This window comes from Sus scrofa, chromosome 8 (assembly GCF_000003025.6).
Source record: "Sus scrofa isolate TJ Tabasco breed Duroc chromosome 8, Sscrofa11.1, whole genome shotgun sequence".
Classification (NCBI taxonomy): domain Eukaryota; kingdom Metazoa; phylum Chordata; class Mammalia; order Artiodactyla; family Suidae; genus Sus; species Sus scrofa.
The window spans coordinates 68084060-68104589 of record NC_010450.4 but is presented as its reverse complement, the minus strand read 5'-3'; the positions used below and the strand labels follow the sequence as shown (position 1 = coordinate 68104589).

At 39.8% G+C, this 20530-nt stretch overlaps 1 protein-coding gene across 10 annotated transcripts in view; it reads right to left on the bottom strand.

The window, feature by feature from the left end:
• SLC4A4 (solute carrier family 4, sodium bicarbonate cotransporter, member 4) overlaps window positions 1-20530 on the bottom strand; it is a 408259-nt gene that overhangs the window by 72624 nt on the left and 315105 nt on the right. For all 10 annotated transcript variants that reach the window (XM_021100503.1, XM_021100500.1, XM_021100504.1 and 7 more), the window contains 2 exon segments: window positions 15624-15757; window positions 8617-8888 (listed from right to left, as the gene is read on the bottom strand). In XM_021100503.1, the coding sequence (XP_020956162.1) occupies window positions 8617-8888; window positions 15624-15757 (406 nt within the window).

Genomic DNA, 20530 nt, shown 5'->3' with positions numbered 1-20530 from the left:
TTGCTATTTCTTGGGCCGCTCCCGCGGCATATGGAGGTTCCCAGGCTAGGGGTCGAATCAGAGCTGTAGCCACTGGCCTACACCAGAGCCACAGCAACGCAGGATCCGAGCCATGTCTGCAACCTACACCACAGTTCACGGCAACACCGGATCGTTAACCCACTGAGCAAGGGCAGGGATCGAACCCGCAACCTCATGGTTCCTAGTCGGATTCGTTAACCACTGCACCACGACGGGAACTCCCAGTTGTACTCTTTAAGGCTATTCTTCATCCTCTAGTGACCTGGCATCAGGAACTATGCCATGAAGCCTCTGCCTTACACATCAGCAGAAATGGTACCATTGAAACATGCACAAAGCCCTCTTGAGGCTAAGAGGTCAAGTATGAGCAACAATCAGCCACCGAGGCAGAGCTGCCTGCTGTGATGCACCACCACACCACAGGGTGGAGAAAGGAGGACCTGGAGAATTGTGTTGGATTTCTGGAGCACAGTGTCCCCAACACCCACCATATAATCTTGAGGAAATTACTCCACTCCTCTTGACCAGAGACAGGTTCCACGTTGGTGAAACTGGATTTGACAACATCCATCTCAAAAGGTTACCATGTAGATTAAATAAGACAATATAGGCAAAACTGCTTGCACCAGTGTCCAGAACTAGGTAAGAGCTAAATAAATGGTACCTAAGATTACTATTCATTTCTTGACCTAGACAAAAGCAGAATTTCACCCCAGGAAGAATGTCTGCTACCTTGCAAGGTTTATGTAATGATCGAATACATAATAGTATTGTAATTATATATATATATATATATATAGTTTATTAAAATCCACTAGTAAGATATCTGGCATTTGGATGGTGCTTAATAAATGTTAGTCAAATCTGAATTTAAACTCTCAACTTGGCTTCTTAGGGTGGAACTGATTAACCTGCTCTGAATAAGAAAAACATTAAGAGTATTCTCCGTGATAATGAAACAATGGTTTATTCCATTCTATTTAAGCAACACTCAAGGCAACCTAGTAACTGGAAAATAGATGAATAGCTTCTTACCTGCATGGCCATGTCAGATTTACCCAAGGGTTCTAGATAACTTGAGCAAAAAAAGTGCCTCATGATGAAGCCAAATATTTATGCTTTAAGTTTCTAGTTTAAGTTTCAATAAAAGGGCAAAATTTTTATTAGTTTTAGTAGGGATGACTAAGTGAATGATGAAAATTTGGGGAGAAATGGCTCTTGAGAAATCATCTGTCACTATCTTGCCTTAAGTCTTAAAGTTAATAGAAAGTTTTTATTCACTGTTTTTTGATATTACGCTTTTTGTTTTCCTAAGTATTTTTACCAAGCTTCATGCTTGAGATATCACTACCAGCAGACAAGTTCAAGTTATGATGTTCTTAATCCACGGACACTTTATTCACCCCACACTCACCTACTGACTCTGCACTGGAGCTGAACTACCAGCTGGTATTAAGCTGGATATATTTAGGCACTACTTTCACAAAAACTTCCATACCCACCCCTCATTACATCTAGGACGTGTATAGACATCATTCTGGGAAATATTTTCCAAATCTGGGTTTTATGCAAACCCAGAGCTAGAGAATTATCCATGTCTTGTGATTATCCAAAATCACTGCTTCCCCTTTTCCAATTTCTGCATTAGACAGACGCTGCTACAGTTTAGGTTAGGTTCAATAAAAGGTCTCTAAAAATGATGAGCCTTTCAAATATCTATGGTTTTCTCAAACAAACATGTTACCATGAGTGACAAAATGTTAGCTGTGCTGGGGAAGTGTCTTGGCAAATGCAAGTTTAAGTAACACTACACCAGAAGGCCTTGCACCTCCTGTTTAACGCTCAACCTAAGATCTGAACCTACTTTATAATTCAAAGACAGAATGACATACAGTAAAAATAAAATTGCATAGCATATGATACACGATATGACAGGTGCATTAAGTTTATTTTTATGTCCTAATTTTCTTTTAATGGCTAATTATGAAGTACATATTGCCCATAATACAGGACCGACCACAGAAGACACGATCCAGTAGCTCTTTTTAATGGTTATAACATATCAGTGGATAGCATTTATTAAGATAATGGAAAAATTATATTAAAAATGACTATGAAGTTCCACCCTAGTGACATGAGGAAGCCTCCTCATGCTGGAAATGAACCAAGGTGTGGCAATGGAAGCCAGGCTTACTTCCATTCACTTGATCTGGGCTGAGAGTTTCATACCAGGGAAAAGGCCATGTTTTACTTAAAAATACTATAGACAATGATGCACTTGGTGCCTGAAAAAGGCTTTATTCCTCTTAATCATTCATCCATTATTAAGCATGTTCTCCCTGGAACAGTCAACACTAAATCAATACAATATATCCTTTCTGTTAAGAGTAAAATATAGTGTCTATCCCCTTGAGGCAATTTTGCTTGCCTTCCTAATTTGTTTAGAATATTTAGCAAGCCTATTTACTTTTTCCTTCCAGATACAAAACCAACACCTGGTAAGAAAATTTCTTTTGACGTTTTCCAAAATATTAACATGCCCTTGAGTGGATAAGTCACTGCAACCTTGACACATTAAGGAAATGAACACCCGTATTAGAATAGAAATTAAGTTCTAACGTCTAGGGCAAATGAATTTCTGACCAAGTCAAGAAAATAATTAACACTATTTAAAAAGCAACACATTTTATAAAAAGCAATGTGTGTATGTGTATATATGTGTATGTTCGACCTCACTGCAAGTAACACAATTCTTAAAAAGCAATGAACTATAGCTTCCATAAATTTTTCCTGATGGCAGAGGGGAAGGAGAAAAGGCAGGAGAAGAAAGGGAAGGAGAAGAAAAGGGAAGGAGGAAAGTTTACATCCTGTCTCCTGTTTTCAAAATTTGAGCACTTATGTTTTTTAATGCAGTAGATAGATTCTTCTTAGAAAGAGACATCACACCTGTAGGACGTTAAAGCCTTTTCCTACATGATTATGCATAATGCTCTATAGTTTTGTAGTATGAGATTAGGAAGAGTTGTTAAATGATATAACTGTGACACACAGAGTGCCTTAACATTTTCCCCTTAAACATCGCTTCGCTATTTCTTATTTATCTACAACAGTACCTTAGTTTTTGGTTTTTTGTTTGTTTGCTGGTTGGTAAACTTCCAGTGGAAACCTAATCAAGATCTTTTTCCAGGAGTTCCCGTTGTGGCTCAGTAGTTAGCGAATCTGACTAGGAACCATGAGGTTGCAGGTTCGATCCCTGCCCTTGCTCAGTGGGTTAACGATCTGGCATTGCTGTGAGCTGTGGTGTAGGTTGCAGACGCAGCTCAGATCCCACGTTGCTGTGGCTCTGGCATAGGCTGGTGGCTACAGCTCCGATTAGACCCCTAGCCTGGGAACCTCCATATGCCGCGTGAGTGGCCCAAGAAATAGCAAAAAGACCAAAAAAAAAAAAAAAGATCATTTTCCAGGAAAATTTCAGAGGGAGTTAAATGTTTGAGCCCCTTTAAAAGAATACAAGGAAAGGAGTTCCCATGGTGGCACAGTGGAAATGAACCTAACATCCATGAGGACATAGGTTCCATCCCTGGCCTCGCTCAGTGGGTTAAGGATCCCACATTGCCGTGAGCTGTGGTATAGGTCGCAGATGCGCCTCAGATCCCATGTTGCTGTGGCTGTGGTGTAGGCCAGTGGCTACGGCTCTGATTCGATCCCTAGCCTGAGAATTTTCATATATCGCAGGTGCGGCCCTAAAAATACAAAAAAATAAATAATTTAAAAAATACTACAAAGAGCTTAAACTGCTAGAGCATCTTTTATGCGACAATAAAAAATGAGAAAAAAAAACAAATTTTTACTCTGTTAGGTGCCAGACAATTTTGCACACTATTTCATTTAATCCTTACAGCAACCTCTAAGAGTAAGTATAATTACTAACCCAGCTCACAGATTATGAAACAAAGAGATTAGGAAATGAGCCTAGCCTAGGGTCACAGTGCAAACTAGAGCTAAAATTCAAACTCAGTTTCCTTTACTCCAAAGCACTTACTCTTTACGCTTTATCACACTAACAATTTTCTAAATTGGGATGCTGGTGATGAAATGAAATACTGTGAATTGTTTTTCAAATGGATTTTTTCAGTTTTCACTTTGGGCTTCTGAACCATATCATTTCTTGCTTATACACTTCTGCTATGTAACCATCAAGGCACAGTGAGAAACAGAACACCTACTACCTCCATGTTAATTAATAACTATCCTATTTCTAAGAAAAGTGAATGTTTAGCACAAAAACTATGGGCTACAAACCTGACTGATATGTCAAATTTCATGGCTAACTTTCCTCACAGCAACTGCAAACTAAGCTTCAAGAAATGAAGTGTGTGACTTGGGTTACTGAGTAAAAGATGGGAGCAGGAAGCAGGGATGGAAAAGTGCCTTTTAAGAAGAGGAAACACGGGAGGTGATCAAGTTTCATGGAAGCAAGTGAGAACAAGAAAGATGAAGACGGGAGGAGAAAGAAGAGCTGTCTTGACAAAACACCAAAACTCCATAATATTATTGTGGCCATGAATACAGTTTTCAGCGACCCCTGTGTCCTTTCCTGTAAAATTGTTTCTCAGTTTGCAAAGACACGATTCCATCTGTGCAGTTTCTGGTTCCTCGTTACATACTGTCCCAGTGTTGAAAAACAAGTCATTCGCCAGTTTAAATATTATTGACTCATCGATTGAATTCTTTTACTAAGAGTGCATGTTGCGATGAAAGGCCGATCTTTTGTTGTTTTTAGAAGACTTACTCTAGGTGTACATGCAACTCTATCATTCTACCACTCTCATTTTTCAGTTTTTTATCATGAGGCACTAAATTTATGATGGATTGATGCAGTAAGATATTGAGGCTATAGGAGAGATACACAGTCATTAATCTTAAAAGGGTTTTTTAAAACATGAGATTATCATGAAAATCTAAATATCCATTTGCCTTTTTCCATATCTGAAAGAGGTTTTATCTCCATAGGTTTTAAATAATTCCACTCATTCAAGTACATATCTTTCCTGAGTGCCACTCATCTGAGCAACTCTAAAATTATAGGGTACAACCAACAGTCTTATTCCAGAATGAGCTACCTGCCTGGTGTTTGTTCAGAAGACAGGAGGAGGGAGACTGCTTTGCTCGTTCTAGCACTCATACTTAGGAACCCTACATTTTATTTTATAATTTCATTTTTTTTTTTTTGGCTGCTCCAGCAGCACATAAAATCTCTTGGGCCAGGGATCAAACCCCCACCACAGCAGTGACAATGCCAGGTCCTCAACCCATCGGGCCCCAAGGGAACTCCCAACATTTTAACAAATAAGAGCACTAATGATGGTCATTAAATGGATAACATTTACTTATTAGAAAGTATCCTAATACTTTGTCTCTAAGATCTCGTTTTTTCTTCAAAACAATTCTGTAAGGTAGGGACTATTATTAACCCCATTTTACAGATGAGGAAGATGAGGCAGAGCTACTTTGGGAAAAAGGAACTTGCCCAAAATCATCCTCTGGGCATTAGCCAAGTGGGACTTGAATACAAGATTTTCTGCCTTCAGAGCTCTGCTGCATTGCTTTCCTGGTACCCACAGAGGGAATGGGAACTGTCAGAATCCTTCTAAGACAGCTCTGAGCTACTCAGAACAGACTTTTTTTTTGGCCCCAGTGTGTAGCACTTGATGTGAGATCTCAGTTCCCACATGAGGGACTGAACCTGGGCCATAGCAGTGAAAGCACCGAGTCCTAACTACTAGACCACCAGGGAACTCCCAAGACTCCTAACACAACCTGGGGAAGAGGGTCAAAGGAAAAGTCATGTCGCTTCAGCCAGCACTTGCCATGCCTGGGTTAAATCAGTCCAAGCCTCAACACCAGTTTCTCACGAAAACAGAGGTCCTTCCTGGGAGGAAGATTATATGTAAAATCTTCATTGTATTTTCCACAATGAAAACGCATTCAGATATGCCTTCCCTGGTTTCCTATGACCTGCTCAGCCAGCATCCAATGAAAGCAAGTTTCCAATGGCCTCAGGCAGGGGTGAGGCTGACACCAGGGACATCTCCTTTGTGACAGGTAAGCTGACAAAGCCCTCATCTGGCTTCTGAACACCTCAAACCTCCATGCAGCAGGCAGTATTTCTTTCTTTTAGAAAATCTGAATGTATGATTAATCAGAACGCCACAGCATACAGTTTCCCATGATAAATGAATATACAAAAATGGGCAAATAAATAAGCAAAAAGGGAAGTTCCACAGTGAAATATGTCTGTGATCTTACATTTTGAACTTGTGTAGTTTGGACTTCCTCTGAAAGTCCTGAATGCATGGTTAGAGGGGGAGTTTCCTCTCCGATCTCCCAGGAAGAGCTCTAACAGTTGTATAACAATAATATATATTTTGGGGGTTTCTCCTGGGAGCATATTTAATTTCATTTTTTAAAAAATTTTTATGGATATTCCCATTGTGGCTCAGCGGTAACAAACTTGACTAGTATCCTTGAGGACGTGGCTTCGATCCCTGGCCCCACTCAGTGGGTTCAGGATCCAGCATTGCAGTGGTCTGTGGTGTAGGTCACAGATGTGGCTCAGATCTGGCATCGCTGTGGTTGTGGCTGTGGTGTAGGCTAGCAGCTATAGCTCTGATTTGATCCCTAGCCTGGGAACTTCCATATGCTGCAGATGCGGCCCGAAAAAGAAAAAAAAAAATTAAAAGTATAGTTGATTGACAATGTTGTGCCAATTTCTGCTGGTCAGAAAGTGACCCAGTCATGTATATATCTCCTTTCTTGTATTTTCCTCCAGCATGATCTATCCCAAGAGACTGGACATAGTTCCCTGTGCTGTACTGTAGGACCTCATTGCTTATCCTCTCTAAATGTAATGGTTTGCATCTACTAACTCCAAACTTCTTAGGAACACATTTAATTGATTCAAGTCATATCTATCATATATGAAGTGCTTATTCTTTTCCAAGTACTTCTTAAGTTTGGAAATATTTCTAACCAGTATACATCTTAGCAATAATCAGCTTTTATATCTACAGCATTTGTGCTGCCTGAATCTTTAAATTTCTACTTTTATACCTGTCTCTGTTTGCTTTTAAGCATGGGTTTTATTTTAATGTGAGCCGATTTTCCTTAAACAAGACAAAAGAACCAATGAGTGCAAAGCTCAACAATGCCTTATCTTTTCATCACTGTCACTGACTGAGCCATTTTTAGGGGAGATTCTGTTTTTCCTCCCACCACTCAAGATGCACATGGGTCTTGTAAGTCTTTTACCAAAGCAGCAGAGAAGAATGCAGTTAGACCACCCAAATATCTGGGAGTCATCTGACACAGCCTACACAAGCATTAAAATTCTTCACAGTATCGTTTAGGTTTCAAATTCATAAGTATTTTGCATTCCAGTCTATAATACAGTCATGTTTGTTTTACTGTAAACAGTAAGTGATTTTTCCTTTAGAATCGATAGATAAAAGTGGATATTACATGATCACACCCTACATTTAAGCCTGAGTTTACACAGCCCTCAAAACACTGCTGTGCTTCTGGTGCTACAAGACCTTAGGCAAAAAGCATGGTTTGCGTATCAATTTTTACTTTAAGGGACAATGACCTGCAGCTAATAGCATAACTAAGGATCACTAGCGCTACTAGCATTTAATCATCTGATGCAAATGTCTACCCCTCATTCTACTAAAGCAGATGTAAAGTAATTTTCCCCAAAGTGGATCTTTTTTTTCCCCAAATGCCTTTGATATTATAAAATAATGATGAATTACTCCAAGAAAAAAATTCCAAAGACCAAACTGAGCACTTTTTTGGGTGACAAAGTTCTAATGCCAACCCAGCTTCAGTACGATAAATATTAAAGTGCTGAGACTATATAAAATTATGTTCCTTACCACAAAGTTACTTGTACGTCTTTCCTAAGTCTAGAATTTAGACTTTCTTCAAGAACATAATATCCCTTCTTTGATTTCTTTTGTTTACTTCGTTTCCTCTCCTTTCTTACTGATGTCTAGCACAGATGAACTATAAAGCTCTATCTATTACCAGGTGACTCTAGTCTGCATTTGTTTTAATTTCATGCTTCAAGTTATATAAAGTGAATGAGTATTTTGTTTAAAATAATCTGTTTAGAATTTACTTAAGGAAGAGATTCCTATAGCAATAAGAAATCAGCAAAATATGGAACAGAAGTTCAGAGGACTAGGCTTGTCTGAGCCCCAGATTTGTTAATTTAGATACCTGGCTTCCTCACCTATCAGATAAAATCAAGAATAATGTACACAAAACTTCCTTTCAAATACTGCATCTTGGGTTAATTTCAAAGTACTGAGCTAGTTATACTCCCATTCCAGCTCTTAGTTTCACTTCCTTGTTGAATCACATGGCTAAGATAAGCTCAGGCAATGAAATTAAATTCAGCAAGATGGTTTCTCAAAGAAAATAAAAGAAACCCCTTTCCTGAGAATCATGGTACCATACTGAAAATTTGCATGGAGGCTATGGCTTCCTCCAAACACGGGTGAGCACAAACACTAAGCATGATGCCCTCACCTGGGTTGGGTGGCACACAAACACAGGAAAATTGAGTGTTGTAGCCCACTTTGAAGTTGGAGTTGATGGGGTAGTAATCAGCCAACTTGATCATCTTCTTGAAAGCATCGTAGATAAAGATGAAGCTAATCAAAGAAGAGAAGCCCTCTTCGGTGAAGCGAGTGAAGTACTGAACCAAGAAGCTGGCATCGGTGGCAACCAAAATGAGACACAGGAAGGCTGACCACAGGCCAATCCAAAGGCGAAACTCCAAATAGTCAAAATTATGGTCCCTGGAAGGAAGAAAGGAAGATATTTAGACTCCTCCTCCTCCATGGAACACAAAGAATAATACAAAACTTCCAAATGACTGCAGAATGACTGCTAAAAATATAAGATCACTTTTAGCCACTAGAGATAAAGCTCATTCTTGATTTTATCTAAAAAGTATTACCTTCAAGGATTTGGTCTAGTGATATGAGGCTACCACAAAGAAATAATTCCAGGAGTTCCCATTGTGGCTCAGCAGTAGCAGACCTGACTAGAATCCATGAGGATTTGGGTTTGATCCCTGGCCTCGCTCAGTGGTTAAGATCCGGCATTGCTGTGAGCTGTGGTGTAGGTTGCAGATGTGGCTTGGATCCAGTGTTGCTGTGGCTGTGGTGTAGGCTGGTGGCTGCGACTCTGATTCAATCCCTGACATGGCAACTTCCATATGCCACAGGTGCAGACCTAAAAAGCAAAAAGAAGTAATTCCGGAAGTTTTAGGAAAGCACAACAAAAGTAGTCATACCACGTAAATGTAAACAACTTATTAACTTTGTCATTCAAAAAATATCTTTGCCTTTGTGGCATTTACAGAATAAACGATTTGAAAGCATAACACTGGTACCCAGGATGTGCTCAATAAACATTTGTGAGCTTTTTACTGGTTAAGGAAGACACTAAGATAATTATGTTCTCTGTCCCCAAGTCACCAAGGTCTATGGAAGGAGACAAACTGATACACATAAGCACACTATAAAAGATGAAACTGTATTTAAAGGTTCCCCCAGAGAGTCACAGTAGAAGGAATAACTAATTCTGGTTGGCAGGGACAGATGAAGTTGCAGAAGAAGCTCGAGGTATTTAAGGATAAGCTGGAACTTTCTGGACAGAGCAGCAAGGGGCAGGCCAAGAAGAGGAAGGAGTTACTTTAAAAAGCACGTGACATGAGACTGTGTGTGAGGCTCCCTAAGGACCACATGCCATCAACTCGGGGAGGAGGGAACAGTTACACAGGGTACAGTTAGATCAAGAAAAGCTGCACTGTCATGTTACCACCAGATGGTACTACTCATCCTGAAGCTTGCTCACAGACAGAGTATCCTGCTGAAGCTGTCTGTGAAGACTCTTGTGACCACCTATTTTCAGTCTGTGCCTGTCCCAGAGCAATCTCAGAACAGGCCACCTACATTCTACGTAGCGCTCCCCCTGCCCCCCGTTTTGATGCCCTTTCATTTCTTGTAAGTAAATAGCTCAAGATCCACATTTAGGGAAAGATGGGTCAAGTGCTGACATTTTACTATTTCAGACTGATTCTTTTAAAACTATGTGGAGAAGGCCTTAAAATACTTTTTGTCATCTTTTGTGATGAAAGAGCAGATAGTAGTCATCATATTTCTGTAGAAGAAAAAAATAAATCAAGGATCACTGTATGCCTGAGGCTTTATGGCCTTGCTTTTAGACAATGAGTTTCTGATAACTATACAAATTTTAATGCTTTCCCAAAGATGTCGTACCGACACTCTCACCACCAACAACCCAGTCTGGACCACCAAGAAGTCTTTGCCTGGTGCTAATGAGAACCTCCTTACTAATATCCACGCTTGCCCTGCTCACAGCCAAGAAGACCTTTTCAAATGTAAATCAGATGTCCCAGTTTAAAATCTTTTGGTGGCTTCAGACTGCTCTTAGAAGAAAATTCCAATTCTCTACCTAGCAGAGTGTCCAGCATACAGAGGGGTTTCAATAAAGACCTGCTAGACAAATCAAGGCAAGCCTGCAGTGGGGGACTTAACGGAGACAGTTACTGTCATTGGCCTCTGAGCTATCACAGGTAACCAGGTGATGACCAACTGAAATTGCTACTGGATATTAGAATTAAAAGTTGCTTAGACTTTGTATGTCAACTTGGCTGTGCCACAGGTGCCCGGAAAATTGGCCACACATTGTTCTGGGTGTTTAAAGGTGGGTTTGACGAGCTTGACATTTACTCAATGTTAGACCTGGCAGACTTCGAGTAAAGCTGAGGGCTTTCTATAAGGAAGTGGGTCTCATCCAATCAATTCTTCAACTGAATGGAACAGAAAGACCAGCCTCCTTCAAGCAAGAGAAGACGCTCCACCTGCTGTGTAACACAGGCTCCTCCCAGCTATCCAGCAGACAGCGCTGGACCTTGAACGGAAACATCAGTTCTCCCTGGTCCCTAGGTTTTGGACTCTGCAGCTTCTATAACCATGTGAGCCAATTCCTTATCACAAATCTCTTAAAGATGCATGTACATATCCTCTTGGTTCTGTTTCTCTAGAGAAGCCCAATACAGACACCAATTAGTCCAATAGGCCTCGCATGATGGATGAAGACACCAAGGCCAATGGAAACAAAGCATTAATCCACCAATGCCAAGACTTTAATGGTGGTGTTGGACCAGAAACCAAACCTCTGTACTCTTGGACTGGTCCTTTTAAAAATGACACCATGGCTCCTCCTGTCCAATTTGTACTTAGCTCATGATGAGGCGGCCTTAAAGTCACGGTCCTCTGTTTCCTTCTTGCCCCATCACGCCAACTGGAATCCATCACCAAAGCAGGAGATGTGTCACACCTGGTGGCAGGTTATCCTCCACAGATTTCCTGAAATCTTCCTGAAGACATATTTTGCATCCCCTCCCCGTTCCCTTTAGGTCTGGAACCCCAGGGTTTAATCCTCAGCATGTCTTCTCAGATAAGGAGGCTCTAGAAAAAGCTAAATTCTAGGAATTTGAGATCATTCACATCATCACACAATGAGTCCGTCTCCAAGTCAAAGCTCAGCAACAGTTTTACTACTTCTGAGCCAATAGATTTTTTCCTTAAAACAAAGTTTTAAACAATTACCTAGTTTTGTTTCCCTAACAAGATGAAAGTTAGAGCCATGTTAATTTGTTCTGAGAATGCTAATGGTTGTTTACAAAATTGATATTTACAGGACAGGATGAGAAACAAATCTAATCACTAGCTAATGGTCAGGAATACTATCGGTGTGAGTACAAAGGGGAAAAAATGCACATATAAATTTAAATCTTAGGACCTAAACAATATACCAGAATAGCTGCTGTAAAATCCTTAAATGCCCCTAGAGTTGCTCTGTAAGAATAATCCAAATGAAATCACTAATACCAAGTGCACTCCATTAGGAAACTGGTATGTTTACAGCAGCAAGAAGAAAGAAGAATAAAAGATGAGAAACTTTCCTAAACACTAATGACTACAATAAAAGGCAATGTTACAGCCAATAAAACTATCAGTCCCCTTGGTGCCAAGTTTAAATGCTAATTAAGTTATAAAAAGTTACAAGTTATAAAAAGGAATTGGAAATGATAACAGAGACCAAAGAAATTATGGTGAATTAGAAGGAGAAAATGGGTATATATCCTTTCGGTAAGTGTTTCTAGATTTTTTTTTTTTTTTTTTTTTTTTTTGCTTTTTAGGGCCAGACCTGTGGTGTATGGAGGTTCCCAGGCTAGGGGTCGAATCAGAGCTGTAGATGCCAGCCTATACCACAGCCACAGCAACCCAGATCCAAGCCGAGTCTGCGATCTACACCACAGCTCACAGCAATGATGGATCCTCAACCCACTGAATGGGGCGAGGGATCAAACCTGCATCTTTGTGGATCCTAGTTGGGATCGTTAACCACTGAGCCATGAAGGGAACTGCATGTTTCTAGATATTTTAAGAGGTGGTTTTGAACAGAATTCCCATTTGAAGCATACTTCAGAAACCAGCCACTACAGAGAAATATAAACTCCCTAAGCTGAGTGAATAAGTGTAATAATTCAATAGAAGAAAACCATAATTTGAAAGCTTATAAGGTAATTGTTCAAAGAATATAAGAAAGAAATTATTAAATGACCAAACGACAATCATACAGGCTCAAATCCAACTTTAACTACAAAGTTTCTATGTGGCTTAGAATGCATTGTTTAAACTCCTTTCAGATTCTTCTAAGAAAGAGCAAAAAGCATCAAATTCTCTATTTTGGGGATATGGGTGTAAAAATAGTGCAAAAGAGACTGCAGAATTGGGGAACCAAACTACGAGTGTTTTTTGGAAAGTTGTACGCTATTCCTTTGTTCTGCTACTAATTTTAAAACTTGACAGCCTAACATTCACATTCCTTTATAATTGCCCAGTTTATAGGGCAAATATTAAAACCCATATTCCAAGTCAGAGATAAATCTGTAGATTATACGGAGCTACTGTTGGAGTCCGCTGAACTCACAAAACATAGATTTATCTATTTCTTCAAAAAAAAAAAAAAGGAAAATACGATGGGGAAAATCTGGGCAAAACATAGTAAAACCATTTCTTTACCAAAGCACTTCTCAGATCCCTTAGTAAGCTAAAGTAGGAAGTGAATTATCAAGAAGGAGACATAATATATACAGCACTTCCCAGACTTACTGGGATCACAGAAGCTTTTTTTTTTTTTTTCTCTTCATGGAGCATCTAATGGGACTAGTAAATGAAACACGTTTTGAGAAATAGGGGTCCACACAAATACTCTGTATCTAGACAAAATATTAGCACTGCTGTTATGACGTGTAAGCAAAAGATACAGGATTGTGAAATAAGTGCAAGATTTGTCACGTAAATGTCACATGTTACCCAGGGATGAATTTAAAGCACGGTTCCTCAAACGTTTCGTGTTGCTTTACAACTGTTTTCAAATGAATCGCTTGCCACTATATTTAAGTTTCCAATTATGATGAAACAGAAGGGAAAGTGAGAAAGGAACTTCGTTAGCGAATGGAACTAATCTCTATTGTACAATTATCTAAAGCAAACCAGGGTGCAAACATTTTCTGTAGATTAAGGCTCTGATCACGTTGCATCCAATAAATCTTTCTGCAAAGGTTGTGCATGTTTGTTCCTGTTTATAGCACATGCCTGTTTAATCTTTCTACAAAGGCCTTCTTGTCTCACACAACATTTTCTTAAACATATAAAAAACTGTTTGAATCTTTCTATAAACTGACATGAGCTGACTTCTTTCCAGTGGCCTTCTGAGGAATACGATGGAGGGATCTGTAGTAACGATCTACGGAAAACAGAACACTGTTTAAAACTTGAAACTTTAAATTTCTGGAAAACTCTCACTTTTCTTCTCAAGCCAGTTTTCCAAGAACTAGCCCTAAGTCCTCATTCCCCCCTCTATCTTGTGATCATTTTTGATGGCACCCACAGTTTCATACATGAGTCCTTATGCCACAAGCTATTGGATAGGTAATGACATTTCCAACATTAAAATCCTAAAACCGTGTAACAATAGAAGTATATAGCAATTCCAACAAGGAATGCTAGCAAGTCATAGGAAATTCTGCAATCTGTCTTAGGAGTGAGATTTGCCAGTTAAGGCAATTTTTCTCTCAGAGCTATCAAGTTCATTAGAAAGAGGCTGGAATACCCAATTTGATTTTGAATCTATTTGTATGCTAATGTGGCCACTTGGATAATTTTGCTTAACTCAATTTTCTCCTTCTTAAAATGATCCATCAATTTCTTCTTTTATATGATTTTTATTTTTTTCATTATAGTTGATTTACAGTGTTCTGGCAACTTCTACTGGACAGCAAAGTGACCCAGTCATTTATATATATATAAATATATATATATATTCTTTTTTTCACATTATCTTTCATGATGTTCCATCACAAGTGACTAGATATAATTTCTAAAAGAAAATACTGGTATCACAATTGCCATGCCCATGAGTAATGTCTAGTGACTCCAGGAGACGTAGGCTCTGGAGTCAGAGAACAGGAATCCAAATCCCAGACCTGCCAATGACTGGTGATGCAACTTTCAGCAACTTGGTTCTACTCCATGGCTGCTTTCTCGTCTATAAAACAGGAGGCAGCCTCTCCCCCTCAGGACTGCTACAAGAAATAAATTAGGGGGTAGATGATATGTACTTAGGATAATACTTGTACGTGGTCAGCACTCAGTAGATGTTAAGCATTACTCAGCCGAGTCTAGACATGCACCTTGAATTAAGAACGCTGGAATGGGGGTCAGGAGCAGCGGACCACGGGAACGTCAGTCTCTTTCACGGACAAGCCATGTGACCCTGAACAAGTCATTTCCTTTCTCTAGTGTGTCAGTCAGAATCATGGCAGGAAAGAGAAGGCAATCTCCAGTGGGATTTTGAGGAAAGCCTAATACATGGATTATTTGCTGAGGTGTGAGTAACAGAAAATGGCAAGGTACTTGGGGATGTCATCTACCTCCCAGCTTGGAAAGCTCAAGGAAAGAAAAGCCACCAGAGCTTGGGGAGGGTGAGAGCCAGGGTGGAGGAGCCACCCGACAGGGGGAAATTTGAGAGAACAAGCCAGAGATCATGGGGAGAGGGTGCTGGTGACAGTGAGGCAAACACACCCTAACTTTTCTGCCTTCCTGTGCTCCCAGCGCTCCTGCGTTAGCTAAACCCTATAGGGAGCCAGGGGGCGAAGGAGCCCAAGTGTCGTGGTCCACTGTCGTCAGCCTCCAGAGGCACAAAGCAGGAAAATAAGGCAGGGGACAGAGACGGAGGGCAAGAGGGGATCCCACGCACGGGAATCATACATGAACACGGGCTGACTACCTAATCCCTAGGGACCTTTCAACCTCCAAACCTTAATTTCCCGCATGCTGCTCTACCGCCTTACTCTTCTGTGCTCCACCTAGACTACAAATGGGCTACCAGTCCACGAATTCTAATTTATAAGTAGATATGTATATACATACTTGCTGAAATTAAATAGAAGCCTCTCAAAAACTAGCACGGGTCCTGTGCTGCTCAGAATAGTCAGTGGTTGACCAGCAAAGAGGCAAAAGACGGCTCCAGAGACAGCGGTGCCCAGGAAACTCTCCAACACGCCCTACAGAAAGAAAATACACGTGTTAAAAGAAACAGGTCATTTTTCTTTCCACGTGTGATGTCACTAGGGGAATTATGCCACATGAACATGCTATTATGAGGGCTATTGCAAACGTATCAAACAAATGTGAAGAATAAGGGTTCTTACCAATAGGAGTTCACCTCTGATTTCGCCACACATATATGATTTAGCTATTCCTGCCTACTCCAAAGAACTGTCACGACTCGTGGGGGATTCTACGAGGCAAAGGGTGACTGTAAAATCCACTTTGAAGATATTCCTTGAAGCGTCTGTACATAAAAATCATATGATATAACCCCACCAAATGTGTAGAAGTGACTTAGTACTTTTGGTGGCATTTTTCTCTCTGTGGTTCCCTTCAGTGTTTGTTTTAGCCAGATTTCACCTTTCATATAGCAGGTGCTGATAAGCAGCTACATTTTATGCACAAAAGCTATTTCCTCCAGGGGAAAGCTTTTCACGTGGAGTGGGGAGCAACGAGCAACGAGGACACATACAAAATGATCTGCCCTCTATGTTGCAATCTCTCCAAGACACCGATTCCAAAAAATATTACATATTTATTGTCTAATGTAAACTTATACAAGAGCTTCAAATTACTTTATCTCCAGGGGAAATAAATGTTCAGGGACATGAATAACTAAACCTTTGTGGCCACATCTCCCAGTAGGTGTATCTCTGAGATCAACTTGTTATTTCCCTTTAGCATAACAAGAACAAAGAAAAAAAAATATATATATATCACATATGTATTATATCATATAGGTGTGATATATAGAACTATATAAAATATCATATAAACATATAATAAACATAAAATTATTATTTAAAAATTGGTTTTTAAAATCAACATACAGAACTTAAACTACGTGATATTCCTCACTCAAAAACCATTCTAGGAGACCCTCATTATGATCACTTGAACTAGTTGTACATGACTTCAGAGCCAGCAAATATTCTCTTTAGAATGACATTAGCAAGAGCACATCCTCCTCTTTTAAGATAGGGTTCAACGGGGAAACCAGATAAAAATCCTTTAGCACAGTATTTATGTAATAATGGGGCTGGGGTGGGGATAGAGCTTTTTAAAAAGCAAAAACTGACAAGGAATAAGGTTGGCTCCCCACACAGTACGCAGACACACTCTAAACAACTCAGTACAACTACTTCCATCCAAGCTGCCTACGTCTGAGGTCTCCTACGTCTGAGGTCTGGCAGGAGCGTCATGCAGGAGGACCCCGTTTAGGCATAAATGTGAATGCCACTGCCCAGCAGAAGAGTACCATCTTGTTATTTTATAGCCATTCCACACATAATCATAGTGTCTAGCTCATTTTTCCTTGTGGGAATAGAACACAGAATAACAAGCAAGGCTAGCAGAACCACGCTGCATTTATGCAAAGGAGAGAGAAAGAGGTTCCCTGTGCTCAATAAATAGTATTAGTCTTGATCTCTTACACAGAAAGATATTGAGATTCGGGGGGTGGAGGTTAGCGATATGAACAAATCCACACTCACTGTGGCACAAGTCTTTGGAGTACGGATACCTGCCCAACCATGACCACACCCTAGGCAAAGAGGAAAGGGATGCCTTCGGATGGGATTGTCTTAAACGTGTAGTTTTTTACTTCCTGTGCACTACATTTGGGCTTTTCATGCCTTTATCATTCATCTTTCTTCTTCATGACTCATTTGTGTGTGTAACACAAAGCATAAGAACCAGAAGGCTCCGTGTGGCAGGACAAGCCACACCCTGGGTGCCTGCGACAGGCCAAGTTTCACTGCATGGTTCTCTATCAAGCATGGAGGAGTGACTATGTCTCATCCTTACTGCAGGATCAACCTACAGCACAGCCGCAGCTGTAAGAGAGAACACAGAGGAAGAAAGGAGAGACGCAAGGCTAAGAATTCTCTATTTGAATTGATGTCTGTTATCCTCTGTGAGGGGCAAGAGCAGGGTCTCTGGCACCATCAATGTTTCTCTTCTGCCCATCATGTCAGACGCTACCCTCTACATGCTCTGCAGGCATCCAGGAAACACTAAAGGAATTGAAGACGATTCAATTCCAAATCACATCATAGGTCTCCCTGATCAAAGGCCAACAGCCACTGCTGCTCACTCAGTAAAGCTAAAGACCAATCTCTTTCAGAAAACAGCTTTGATTTATGGAAGTCATGTGACTGTTAAGAAGGTAGATTATTTTTCTTTCAGTACTTGATCCTTGGGTAAGTGCTACAGTTTCCATTCTGTTGATGACAATTTTGAAACAGAGACAGGTGATGTATTATACACACTGCACTGGAAAGTTGCTTAAACTCAAGAGATGTTTCCAGTGTTTCTGAGAAAAGAACTATTTTCACCACATTTTGACATGCTGCTCTTGACAATACAGAAATTTTAAAAATAATCTCATGCAATGAATAAATTTAACTGTAACTAGATTTATAAAGTGAACTATCAAAAATCTGTCTTCTGATTATATTCAGTGTTCACTAATATTAAAAAGGAAAATAATGTGCGGACGTGTAGGTTTTGAATAGCTAGCACTCACAAAGACACTTCTACACTTGATTTCTCACAGAGGAACAAGCTCCCTAGCAGTTGATGAGAATGCAGATGGCAGAGCCCTAAGGGGCGAATCAGGGGCCACAAAGTGTTCCAGTTACATTCTGATCTGGCTTTTATTTTATTCTATTTGTGATCCAGTGATGTCCATGGTGGAACAGGAAAAAAAAAAAAAAAGAGTTAAAAAGTGGCACTTAGGAAATCCAGAGTCTAGGCTCTGTTCTGCCACCCAAGAGCGATGCTCTTGGCAACCTCACTTTTCCTCTGTAAATTTTAGTTTCCTCTCCTAGGAGAAAAACATCAAGGTGACAGAGCATAACAATGGACTCTGGAGCCAGTCAGCCTCAAGTTGACATCTCCACTGTACCATTGACTCCATCGATGACTTTAAACAAGTTACTTAACCCCTCCATGCCTTATATCGTTTGTGTGAACATTAGATTAGATAATGCATGCAAAGTGCTTAGCACGGACCCTGACAGATATGTTTCTGATGAACAGTAACATATACATAATGTATCTATTTAGATAATGAGATGAAGAGGCTGAACTAGGTCTCTTCCAAGGTCTCCTTCTGGTGACTCAGCACAAAGAGCATGTTTTGGAGTCAGGGATATCTGAGTTTAAAATCTCAGCTCTACCAGTTATCAATCTCTCTAACTCCTAATTCTCTCCTCTGTAGAATCAATGGCTATTTCATGGGATAATTATTTGGACTGACTATGACAATATTATACGACGAACTAAGAAAGTAGAGATATAGGAAGATACTGGTTTCCTTTTCTTCCTGCTCTCATCCCCTTGTTCCCAATCTGCCTCTATTAACTTCTCTGTCCTTCCAAAGAAGAACGAGATGGAAAGGCAGTGACAAGGAGTGATAAGAAAAGATGAAGATTAGTCTTCAGAGGTAAAGGGAGGGGGAAGCCTCTTTAGAGTCTCAGCATTTCCCAGAGCAAACTCTAAATCATCGGAGGGTGACACTACAGCCATTGACTTTGTTGCTTCTTCTCATTCCTTGAGTATTAAAGACATGGAATCAACTGTAATAAAACAGTTTGTTTTACTTTACAGCCATGAAGTCAAAATCCACATCAAAAACAACTTGTGAACATTTTTCTGCTCTCATGAGGGTATGAAGTTAAACTAAAGGTGGTCCTTGTTTTTACAAACAGCCAAGTCAATCAACATGAGTCTTGAAACAGAAAAATCAAGCATAAAGGACATCTGACCAGAGGAGCAAGATTCTTGTTAAAAAGAAAAAATTCCAACCGTGATTGGTAACAGCAGTATTTTCTCTTTGAACCACTGGTGACAAGGACTGCTTGGCCATCGGACCTATCATGGCTAAGGCAAAGCAAGCACATTCAAGACAATAAAACATTAAAAATCTAAAATTGATGCTATCAACTTTGACTTTATTGCTCTTTGGTATCTTTAGTATCTTCATGGAACACTAAGAATGACCTTTGTCATTTTACGTCCTTTTTATTAAGGGATGTCCTACTTGGATTAATAATTAATCCAAATGTAAAAGTACCTAAAAAATCAAGAGATTTTCTATTTCTTTGACAATTCTCAACCAAGTAAAACTCAGAGAGAAAATATTTTGGTGGCAACGAACGGTAAAATATTCACCAACATTATTGCTACATTTCAGATTTTTCAAAAAATTAAAATGTCTTCAAATCATTAAGAGAAATTTCAGTCTGTGTTGGTGATGATTTATTCAAACTGCATAGAATGTTGACTAATAAAATTAAACTTCTCTAGGTGAATCCTTGAATCTGAAATTTAGCCAAGAAAAAGGATGTCGCCTAATACCACCATCTAAACATGGTCATGGACATAACCAGACCAATGAGAATTACCTACAGGAGTTCTAAGGTCAGGTCCCCCAAACAAGCCAAGCCACATGATCAAAACTAAGTGAAGAAACAATGTAAATATCTAAATCAAATTTGGGTCATATGAGAATTATCTGAGAGTCTTTTTTTAAGGAAAAAATATGGATTTTTTTCTTTCCACTTTCAGCAATTATAATCAGGATCTCTGAAGATCAGGCCTGAGGAATCCACAGTTTTTGTTTGAAGTTTCCTATGTGCTTCTCATATGGTCTGCGTCTAAAGTACACCCATTCAGGCAACCTTCTTTCCTCTTTCAGAAGAAGAGCTGCCTGCTAGCATTAT